The sequence below is a fragment of the Pogona vitticeps genome, chromosome 12 (assembly GCF_051106095.1).
Source record: "Pogona vitticeps strain Pit_001003342236 chromosome 12, PviZW2.1, whole genome shotgun sequence".
Classification (NCBI taxonomy): Eukaryota; Metazoa; Chordata; class Lepidosauria; order Squamata; family Agamidae; genus Pogona; species Pogona vitticeps.
The window spans coordinates 3,924,353-3,936,394 of record NC_135794.1 but is presented as its reverse complement, the minus strand read 5'-3'; the positions used below and the strand labels follow the sequence as shown (position 1 = coordinate 3,936,394).

The window sequence follows — 12,042 nt, the reverse complement described above, 5'->3', positions numbered from 1 at the left end:
TGGGAATCGGAAGATCGAGCAAGCCACTTTAGAGTTAAAAAAAGAGAGAGATTTTTTTTCTCTCTCTCTGTCCCTGCTATAAATACTGTTTGCTGCTTGCCTTCAATTCTCTGAATAACTCTGGGTGGTTTTGAAGAGAAATTACATCATGTCCAGATAGCTAGAAGTAATTTGCTCATCATCAGACAGTGGCACCATTTAACTTTCCCCTCGCCCCGCCCTCTGTTCTTCTCAGAAAAACGGGTTTCTCTCTGCCAAGAATGTAGGCAACTCATAAACCCTTTGATTTCTGATAACCCCAGGAAGCAACATCGATGGGGGGGGGGGCGGAAAACACAGGCGCTGTTTCTGCAACCAACAGAAGTAGGTTGAATGCGAGAGAAGAATGCGATCAATTATTTGCCTGCATTGAGCAAATGATTGCTCAGTGTATATCGATGCTTGTGAAGGCAGGGAGGGAGGGGTGGTTGGGAAAAAACAGCAGAAAGGGGGACTTGCACGGTCTACCTTCCAGAAGCCTCCAGCGACTGTTGTTCAGACAAACTGTCTTCTTAACCTGTGCCCTTTAAAACAGGATGAACGGGGATCAAATCTACCACCGCATTCGTTTCTGTGATCATAAGGACTAGGGCCTTAGAATGAAAAGATAAAAAGGCCCAGTGGACAGCAAAGACAGGAAATGGTTTTGCATAGAATAGCAGAGCCTTAATGCGAAATTCATGTCTCCAGATGGTTTCTTGAGTCAGCTTTATATTAAAGAGACAGATTATTTATATTAAATAGTCCCCTGAACGAAGAGCTTTTTCCAAACCGGGCGTTTTCCAAGCCAGCTGTGCATCTTGACATTTTCTCTTGGCATTTAAGCTCGGCGTCTTCGGCAGAGCAGTGGCTTCGGAAGGAGAATGTATGGGGAGGCCATAAACTGGAGGCCATAATTAGAGGCAAATAAATGATAGGATGCACAATTCTCGGCACCCCATGCTCAACATCCATGCTCAACATCCTCATCTCGGTGCATGCATGCTGAACCCTTCCTATTCCCAGCCAGGATCAGGCATGGATTGACTTCTAGGTCCCGGGTGATGCGACGGAGGGTGGCCTCACCCTGTTTTGAAGCGAGGCCCCTGCCCAGGATCTGGACATGTTATACTTTGGACTGCAGACCCCACAAATCACCCAGCTAAGCATTGACCCCAGTCCTCTATCCAGTGAACTTTTGAGGAACCTCAAGCAGCTGCTGCTGCTCTAGGGGGTGGGTGGGTCTACAAACCCCCATGTTTTAGAAAGCCCGGAACAGCTTGGGTCCCCTGAGAGAGTAATCTCATTTCTTCATCAGCAGCTCCGCTAGCTGCGGATCCGTTCCTGGGACGAAATTCAGAGTGCTGGTCTCTAATCTATAAAACCCTAAATGGCTGGAGTCCAAGCTATCCCAAGGACCACATCTCCCTTTATAAATCTGCTTGGGTGTTAAGATCATCAAAGGAGGCCTTTCTCTCTGCCCCGCCACCTTCGCAGGGGTGTTTGGTGAGCACACAGAAGAGGGTCTTCTCTGTCGCTGCTCCTCCCAGACTCTGGAACTCCCTCCCACTGGAGGCCAGCCTGGCCCCATCTTGGCTATCCTTCCGCCACCAGGTGAAGACCAGGCAGCCTTGTCAGAGGTCAACGGAAAAGCACCACCTTTGCATGTGGTTCCAGGTTCCCCACTCAGGCCCTGACACCTCCAGCAAAAAGGATCAGGGAGGTGGCACTGGGAAAGACCTGAGACCACCTGAGAAAGCAATGCTGCCAGTCGGGTTAGAAAATGTTGGGCAAGTGGGGATTAAGGGGCTTGAACTGGTAGAAAGCAGCTTCCTTTGCTCTTAGGATTGCATTACAGTACAGGATCCCTATCCACAGTTTCATTTATTCATAGTCTGAAAATATTAAAAATATTAAACGAAGGGGGGAAAAAACAGAAATATATATATATATATTTCCACAATGTTATTACCAGAACTGGCCCCTAGAGGGCGGCAGAGACCATGCTATGTATAGAGTTTGCTCTTTTTCTACACGTTTTGAGCATCCATGGGGGGGGAATTGTAACCTATGGGTGTCACAGTCCTCCTGTATTTCTTGAAAGATTGGGTTCATAGGGGTTTTATTTGCAGGGGGCGGAGAGGTCTTCTGGTTCTGGGGCTCTGGAAAGCAGAGGTGGTTGCCGTCTCCAGGAACGCCTGTTATGGGCAGAAGACCACATAGCTCTGAATAGACTACTTCGCTGCATTCTGCATGGGGCTGGCCTCGAATGCGCTTTTTTTTTTTTTTAAAAGAAAGGCTGGGTAAAAATATTTTGAATGAATGGAATGAATGAAAGAATCTCTGGCTGGCAGAAGTACCCTGTCATTTTGAGCAGGCTTTTGGCCAGCCTTAAAAAAAAACAAAGGAAATTAAACGGATGGAACCTGCAGCTTTCTGTGCACAAAGTGAATCTTTTATGGAACTTTCCTGGGCCCCTGACCCATGGATCCCTGTGCCCTGGTTACAACACGGCAGCTTGGGGATGTAAACAAACCCACCCACCCCAGTTTTGGATGCTGGTTCGACAGGAGATGCAAGGGGCAAACCGGAAAGTCAACAGAAGAGTTGAAAAACGTGATTTTTTTGTTGTTGTTTTTGCAGAGGAAGAAACCCATGACAGTCTAGACCAGTGGTTCTTAACGTGGGCGATAATGCCCCCCAGGGGGCGATTTCATTTTTCAGGGGGGCGGTGGAACGAAAAGGGGCGGTGTGGGGGCGCTGGAGCAGAAGGGGGGCGGTAGGGGGGCGCTGGAGCAAGCCAACCTGTGAAGATGGCTGCAGCCTTTTTACAGTGTGCATGAATATATATTTTCCTCCAATTTTAATTTAGTTTCAGACTTTTTGTCTTGAAATTTTTAGTTCCTGCATTTGTTTTTATGCCCTTTTTATATTTATTTTTGCGTCCTAAAATTCACTTGCAACTAAATCATTAAATGTTACTTTTTGGGGGGCATTTCATTTTCTTGGAATTTAATTTTGTTTTCAGGGGTCATTGGATTTAAGTGTCTTAAACAAACAAACAAACAAACAAATAAATATATCACTGCGGGGAGGGGGGCAATGATAACTTCCTCAATGGCTCAAGGGGGTATTTCTTTCAAAAAGGTTAAGAACCACTGGTCTAGACCTATGTGTGTTTACTCAGTAGTAAGTCTCTCCCCTCCTCCACACTGGTTTCAGTGGGACTTTTGACCCTAGTTAAGCATGAATAAGATTGCCGCTTTCCCCTTGGCTTCCAAAACTTTCCTAATGAAACATTGGAAAGGAGAGGAGCAATCCTCCGGAGATAAATACTGTACATCTTTTAACCAGTACAAATTCCAAAGCTGAGTGCTAAATTCAGGGATTTATTATTATTTTTTCCCTGGACTACAGCTCCCAGAATCCCCCAGCTAGCTGCGGCTTCTGGGAGCCGTCCTCCAAAATAAGAACAAAGTAAAATCTCGACCTGGAGCCCCCCAAAAAGAGAGAAATGAACCTTACCAAGCTGTGGCCGAGAGACCCAGGAAACCTCTAGCACCCCCTGCCCCACAAGTGCTGTAGGGGTGACCCTGTTTTGCACCCCCTTAATAATAGCCGTGTGCCTTCAAATCTATTCTGACTTGTTGGGGACCCTTCCCAGGGTTGTCTAGACAGAGAATATGCAGAAGCGGTTTAACATCTTTCCTCCTTCAGCGCAGCTTGCCCAAGGCTACCCGGGCTGGCTCTTCCGAGAGGCGCAGCAGGGACTCGAACTCCACCAACCTCTGTCTCTGCAGCTGGGGACCTCACTCGCCAAGCCCTCCACCCCATGGCGCTCCCTTGTTTAGTCCTTAAGTCCTGTCCAACTCTTTGTGACCCCACGGACCAGAGCACGCCAGGCCCTCCTGCCTTCCACTGCCTCCCGGAGTTGGGTCAAAGTCATGTTGGTCGTTTCAATGACCCTATCCAACCCACTCCCTTACCCAAGAGTAAACCCTTTCGGACTGTCCAGATCAGTGTCCAGAAAGCGATGCAGCTCTAGAAACACAGCCCTTTCTGCTCGCTCTGTGTATGGGAGAAGGGGGTTGTTGGTATGTGATTCTCACAGATCTGAGCCGGTCTCTAAGCAGGGCCAGGATCGGCCCCTTGTCCGAGTGGCCGGGCCTTTGGGGGGGGGGGTTGTTTCTCCCTGGTTGCATTTTTCTGCTTGACCTTCAGTTCTCTTGTCTCCTTTTCTCTCCAGCTTGGCTGGTTTCCTGTTTCCCCATCCTGTGTCTGTTCTTCTCCTCCTCCCCCCCTCCCTCCTTCCCAGGTCATAGCTCCAACCTTCTCTTTTCTCCCCTCCTTGTCCATGAATGAGATGTCAAGAGTCCTGAATGGAGCAAAAGGGAGGCGGGGCGGCTGGGGAGGAGAAGCCACCCCATTGGCCCGCCAGCAGAGACCAGGGGGCGGGGCTTGGGTGCCTGCCTCCCCCCCCTCCCTCCTTCCTTCTCTCTAGCTCTCTCTCTCTCTCTCTCTTCTTTGGCTGCTGCTGCTTTTGAGGAATAAGGAACTCGGGAGGGAAGGAGGGAGGGGGGGCAGAAGGAGGGATGGAGGCGGAAGGAGAAAAGCTCTGAGCCTTCAAAGGAGGAGGAGGAGGAGAAAAAAATCCGAATTAATTTGCTTTCTTCTCAATCCAGCCTTCTTTTTCCAACCTCCTTCTCTTCCCCCCCACCCCCGCGCCCAGAAACCAAAATATCAGCAAGATCTCCGCAGGAAGGACAAGGTCCATCCGTAGAGAAATGTAGCTTTCTGGCTTTTTTTTTTCCTCCGCCCAATTTTCTTCCTGTAATTTTTTTTTTTTTTAAATTCTGGGAGCCTTGGGAAGTTTTTGGCCATTTCCGAAGCTCGGTGGCGGTTTTGCATTTCGCTTTGGACTTTTTTTTTAAAAAATAAAACTCTTGTTTCCTCCTCCCCTTTTCCTTTAACCTCTTTTTTTTTCTCTCCCCTCCTCCTTTCTCTCTCCTCTGGCCACTTCCTTTTGGCCTTCCTTTCGAGCCATCCATCCAGAGGCAGGAAAGAAAGAAAGAAAGAAAATCAGAACTGGAAACACCGTTTTTCTAGGGTCTTTTTTTTTCTTTTTCTTGTGGGGGCTTTCGTTGATCTCTCTGCTCTTGTGACTGTGTCTTTGGGGGACCAAGAAACAGATCGGTGTTTTTTTTTCTTTCGCTTGCCTGGAACTTTTCCTCTCTGCCCTCCTCTTAAGTTGTTCTAATTCTATATTTTGACTTGAAAAGGGGGAATAAGAATAACTTCGACTTCTCTTTTTCTCTCCCCACTTTTTCTTTAAAACCACATATTTTTTTAAAAAAAAAACTCTAAAAAAGAAGACACCCTCCCCACCCACCCCCCAAAAATGCCGTTCTCTAACTTTGGACGCACCCCGAGTTGAGGGTCCAGGAAACAAGAGAGACAGACTTTTTTGGGGGGGGGCTGCTCCCCTCCCTTCCAGGAAGTGGGGAGGGGAGAGCTGGAGGAGGGAAAAAAAGCAATTTTTATTTTCTTTGATCCGTATCTGGGGGACGCCGCGGGCGGCTTCACACGCGTCTCTTCACCTCCGTGTCAGCGCCGGAACGTGGGAGCGCGGCAGGATGGCGGCCGAGCTGAGCCCCGAAGAGGAACAGGTAAGCTCTCTTTGCACCCCAATATATTTCGGGGGGGCTTTAAGGGTGCCGGAGGCGGGCGTGCTTTCTCTCCTCTGCCTTTCGATGACTTCTTATCCCCCCCCCTTTAATTAAATGTTGATGGCTGGGAATGACCTCTGCCTTTCCTTCTGCAACCGCCCCCACCCCCAGAAAAAAATGTTTTTTTGCATTTGTTTGCTAGCTTTGGGGGAGGCTGTGCAAAAAATAAATAAATAAATAAAAAAAACCAGCCGGGGGCCCTGGTTTCCTCCGGGGCTCCCGAAAGCGTCTCTGGCCGGATACCATGCAGCAGCCCCAAGAATCATAAGAAATAATATTATTCTCATTTTTTCGGAGGGCTTGGCAGAGGATCAGGAGGTTGTGGTTGTGTGAAGGGGGGAGAAAGAGGTGGGAATCGGGCTTTGGGGTGTGTATGTGTGTGTTGTGTTGTGTATTGTGTGTCTGCGCGCGCGCTTTCTCCAGCTTGGTTCCTGGAAGCTCAGCAACGCCCCCCCCTTCTCTCTCTTCCCCCCCCCCACAAAAAAAATCCAGGGTCTCCTGCCTTGCCTCCCCCCTGGGATGGAGAGGCATGCCGGGGGGGGGATCCTCCCCTTTGCAAAGATTTTGCTCCCTTTCCTCCCAACCCGAAAAGTGAGTGCAGGAATTTTGGGGAAGGCGGGGGGGGGCTTATCATCCCCCCAATCCTTTCCTCGATCCTGGGTGTTTCTCTCCCCCCCCTTACAAAAAAAAGGAACATTGAGACGTCTTCTCCCCACTCTTTCCCCGGGTGGGGTTTCCATGGTGATCTGAATTGGGAGATGGGGCCTAGTCAGGATGCCCGCCTATATTTTGCTGAGCAACAGGGTTTAAGATACTGTATATATTTTGTATATCTGCATGATACTCTGTGTGTGTGTGTGTGTGTGTGTGTGTGTGTATATGATGCAGTATATATATATATGTATGATACAGTATATATGATACAGTATATATATATATGATACAGTATATGTATGATACAGTATATATATATGATACAGTATATGTATGATACAGTATATATATATGATACAGTATATATGATACAGTATATATATATGATACAGTATATGTATGATACAGTATATATGATACAGTATACGTATGATACAGTATATACGATACAGTATATATGATACAGTATATATATGATACAGTATATATATATATGATACAGTATATATGATACAGTATATGTATGATACAGTATACAGTGTACTGTATATATATACTGTATCATACTTCTTCATTGGCCCCAGAAGCAAGGAAATCGGGGGGGGGGGGATTAGGATAAGTGGGAGAAAATATCATGGCCTGTGGGTATCTTTCTCTTTCTCCCCCTCCCCATTCTTTTTTAGGGGGGCCTCTGGGAGAGGAAATCATCTCCAGCTCTCCCCCCCATCGCCAGGTTTCGGGGCCGCCTCCGAGGCTGCTTCGGATTAATCCGATTTTCGGAATGGCTGGGAAGGCCAGACCCTCTCCAGGGAGCGCCTCCTCTCGGGACGCGCTGGGCTCCCTCCTGCGCCTTTTTCCGTTTGATTTCTGGCAAGGGTTTTGGGGGGTGGGCGAGAAAAAGCGACAGGAAGGGAAGCCGGACTCAGGACTGAAGGGGAGAAAAGACGAAGGAAGTGGGGCAGGCAGGGGAATAAAGAAAACCTGGACAGACCCCAGCCTTAGATTAGGATTAGAATTAGGATTAGATAGATAGATAGATAGATAGATAGATAGATAGATAGATAGATAGATAGATAGATAGATAGATAGATAGATAGATAGATAGATAGATAGATATTGCTCTCTTGTTTTAATTTCTAATTTCTTGTTTTAACTTTTAATACACACACACACAAATACATACACATATGCACACACATGTATACATATGTATATATACACACACATACACACACATCATACATACATACCCAATATATATCTATATCTTGTTTTAATTTCTCACTCCCCCCCCTTTTTTTCCCCTTTTTATATAACTGGCAAGCGGGGATGGGTGGGGAGAGTGTCCCTCTTGTTTAAGGAGGGGTCTCCATGGCCCTCAAAAACTTGGCAAGACCCCCCCAAAAAAGGAAATAGTTTGATACCGAAAATGCCCAGTATTTCTCCTTGGAGCAACTTGTGTGCTGTATCTTTTGGACTGGACTTTAACTCTCTAAAGCAAAACTGTCATCATCCTCTTGATGTCTCTGGATTCTTGAGATGGTGTGGGGTTGATCAGGCCAGGTTCTCCGCTGGCTACAGTGCTCTCCTTTGCACTCTTTCCATCTTAGCAGACATTTCCCTCTGGCATGTTTTTATTATTATTATTATTTTATTGTGTTTGTCCATTTTGTTTCTTGCTGGTTTCCTTAGAAAAGAGTCCGGGCTGTCCTCCCCCTTGAGCTGATCTTTCTAGAGTTTGTTGCTTCTCTTTTGAGTCATCCTTAGGAGGATGTTACACATTTCGGAGGTGGTGAAAAAAAAAGAGATGTTCTTGAAAATCTCTCGATTGCCAGTGGCTAGAAAAAAGGGGGGGTTAGCAAAAAAAGAGAGAAAACTATAAAAACAAAGTCTCTCTGTGTTTGTGTCTCCCTTACAACTCTGTGGCAAGATGGAAATCCTCCATCTTAAGATCCTCCTTGAGAGAGAATTTTGATTCCAGTTTTTATTTACAATCTGGAAAAGTACATTTCTCGCAAAAGTTTCAGTGCCTGGTGTCACTACATCCGGCTGTTAAAGAAATGTATTTGCTGGATGATGTCATTCTTTGACGCACATCGACTTGAATTTTTTTAAAAAAGGAGGAGGAGGAGGAAAGGAGACCATCAGATAGTATTTATGCCTTTGCCTTTTTCTCCGTGATGAAATTCAAAGCAACAGGGTAGTTATTCATGTGATGTTATTGGAAGGCCTGATGCTTTGATTTTGTTTTGTTTAAAGAGAAGCTCCTTCGGTTTCCGGCCCTGTTTTCCAAAACAGCCGATGTTTGTCGTTTCGAAAGGAAACCCAAACTTCGAAACCCAAACTTAAAAGCCCTGGTATAGAAGAGGAATATAGTGCAATACCAAATAGTGTTGTTATTTTAAAAAAAAAGTTACAGCAGCATTGAAAAACAGCCAGGCAAAATACAAGCAATACGAGCAGCAATGATAAAACATTGAGTACAAAGAAAAACATGATAATGGTAAAAAGAAAATATTGTGTTGTTGTTTTTTTAAGAAAAGAACGTGAAGCTTCCCTAGGAGAGAATTTAGAGTATTTGGTAGTATCCTCACCAGAACAGCTCCACCAGTTGTATATTAACGGTGAGACTGACCAATTTGCTGTCTTAAGATTTAGCTTCTTAAGATTTAAGGTAGAAATACAAGAGGCTAGTTTTCTGCCCCAAAGAAGCTGAATTCTGACATGGGGACATAACAGAAGGAGGGAACGCAAAGGAAAAGAAATTAGTTACTTCTTAGTCTTAGATTTTTCGGTGGCTTTCCTTCCCGGTACTGATAGGAACTAAACCCATCTGTTTAATTTTAACTTCATGGTGACAAACTGTATACAGGAACACCTCTTAAACTTCAGTTCTCTAGCCTGAATATTTTCCTAACTTTCAAAAAAAAATCTGTATATATTAAATTCATTATATTTCTCTAAATCATCCAGGAATTGAAGCACAAATCTGAGCTTCCTTTTTTTTTGCTATTAGTACATTAGCTTTGCTAGCAGATAAAGAGTTCTCTCTTAACTATCCTCCTTTGTAGCTAATTCCAATTTGCCTGATCCAAGACATAATTTCAAGATAATTTGGTAAAATTGTCCAGCTCTGTTTATTTTTCTCTCAATGCTTAAGGTCTTTTGGGGTCAAAGTGAGATGTACTTGGAGGTAAATAATTAGTTACTTGTAATTAGTTCTTCTTTTCATTAACAAAGGTGTAACTGAGTTACTTGACAGTTGAAACTAATGGAGAAGTAACTTAATTTTTTATGCCGTGTAACGGACACTTCGGTTGCCTGTATAGTGATGTGGTGGGGCCCCACTAAGCAATGGAGACAGAATGTCACGTGGTCAAAGTGGTCAATCTTGTGATTGCCTTTTGAAAAAAAAACTGGAAAATAAAGAATTTCTTTTTAAAAATGTAACTCCATTAGCAAAGAACTTTTGGGCAACTCAGAATTGTAAGGTTATAAGACCAGTTTAAAATTTTTAAGGCAACTATTCTGTTTTGAGAATGTGTGATGCAATGTTTTCCTGATATAAAGCAGTGTCATTTCTGGCCTGCTATTATGTCGGCCAGCTGACTGGATAGCTGAGTGATTTAGGTCTCTCTGGCTGTACAGCCAAAGGTTGGGAGTTTGATTCCACCACTAGGCCTCCTAGGGGAAGAGCTGGTTTGTGTGGCCCCAGGGCGCCCCCAGAAGGAGGGGATGGGAAACCACATCCGTGTATTCTCTGCCTAGCAAACCCTGCTAAGGGCTGCCATAAGTCAAACTTGATTTGATGGCATGCAGTTATGATGATCACTCCCTTGATCTCAGTGGGGATTTGTGCTGGGTTGAGGAGGTGGTGGATGTCTTCTTGAGGAAGCGTTTGGTTGATTTTTTTTTTTAAAAAAAAGTCCAATGCTTGCACAACAGAACAAAGAAAAAAGTTACTAACCAAAGTGAAAAGCGTCTGTGTTGGTTCCTGCGGGGAAATGTGAAAAGTTAAGAGTTACTTTTGAAAAAACTATAACTGTGTCAGTAATTAACTACTTTGGAACTATGGTGTAACTAATTACTTGTATAGAAGAAACTTTCCAAGCTGTGCTTTAAGGTTTTAGTGGGTACTGGTAGTTAAGGGGCTCTGATGTTTTTCCCATGCCCTGCGGTGCCCCTTCTGTCTGCTTCTGCTTAGTGTGAACTCGCTTACTCCTCTCTGACCTTCCTTTTTTTGCTTTCCCAAGGGATTGGCAGTCAGCTTGCCCTTCTCTGGGGGAAATTTAAAGGGAAACTGATCTTCCATATGCAGGGAATTCAAGAGAGATGTGAACTAGTTCAGCCTTCCTCAGAGAGCATTCATTTCAGCCTCTCAATCAGGATTTGGGTCTATATTTTTAGATTTTATTTAGGTTTCTCGCCATCTATTTATAGCTCATTGCCCAACCTTGGTTCTTGTGGCAGCTTACGGCAAATTTTCAATTCTTCATGGAATGAAATAAAGTAAAAACCAGGACATTAGCTCACACTGGCCAAAGACCTTTATATATCAGGCATTTCCCAATGGTTTCGCATTCTGGAAATCCCAGAGCAGTTTAAAAGTTTTCATGAGAAAATCTCCAACATTCAATCAAACCAGTACTAAAAAATGCAAAACGAGGATAAAACAATCAAATATTTTGTTTAAAATGACCAGGGATATTTGGCTGATCTGGTGATCAAGAAAATACATGGTCAAATAAATACGTCTCCCAAGGTAAGCGAGAGGCGTGTTCTCTTTCTTTGCAGTATTTAATAAGTTCACTTTGACCCCAGGTTGCTGAAAAGTTGCTTTTATGATTCTGGCCCTATTTCTGTTACCTTTTTCTTTTCCCCTACGATTTGTGCTTAGTGGTTTTTAAGGCTCAGGAGTTTCATAGACATCCATCGGGGTTTTTATTTTGTTTTGACTACAGGAACAGTGTTTCTCATTCTTCCCTGATAATGTATCTGGTTTCCATATACAGTTCTTCTGGTTTGTGTTCAGTTGAAATTTATATGTAAATCTGTCCTCTGCGTCAGGCGTCTCCAACCTTGGGCCTCCAGATGTTCTTGGACTTCAGCTCCCAGAAATCCTGGCCAGCAGAGGTGGTGGTGAAGGCTTCTGGGGGTTGTAGTCCAAGAACATCTGGAGGCCCAAGGCTGGGGACCACTGCTCTACGTGGCTTTTAAATTCTTCAGGAATGTTACTTAAATTATATTTTGGCACCGTGATTGTTTTAGGGTTCTTTTACAGCTTTACCCTCCTTTTTTAAATGAACAGTTGATGGTCTGCACCGCCGTCTGCTCCTGGTCTTGTTTTTGCAGAGAGAGTAGAAAATCTCCACCTTCTGCCTCCAATTATATCGTCTCTTTGATTTCTGTATCAGGCAGCAGGGACGATAGTTTGTTTCGTAGTCTGAATCATGTGTTTCCATTAAACAAATGGCTGCACCCACAGAATTCTGCAAGTCAGGCTCCTGCTCCACGTCTCTGATCAATAGACCAGATTATCTGATAGTGTTTGGTTCTGCTTTGTTTCCCTCTTTGATGCTCCAGTCACCCATAATTATCAGCTCGTCCTGTTTTGGCGTGTCATCAATTTCCTCCTGGATGCTAG

General features: G+C 44.7%; 1 protein-coding gene across 1 annotated transcript in view; it reads left to right on the top strand.

Annotated features, from left to right (window-relative positions):
* Positions 1-5,360: 5,360 nt before the first annotated feature.
* PTPN9 (protein tyrosine phosphatase non-receptor type 9) overlaps positions 5,361-12,042 on the top strand; it is a 28,978-nt gene continuing 22,296 nt past the window's right edge. The window contains exon 1 of the mRNA XM_072981827.2: positions 5,361-5,684. Within this exon, the coding sequence (XP_072837928.1) occupies positions 5,652-5,684 (33 nt within the window). The 5' untranslated portion in view covers positions 5,361-5,651. The remainder of the gene's footprint in view (positions 5,685-12,042) is intronic.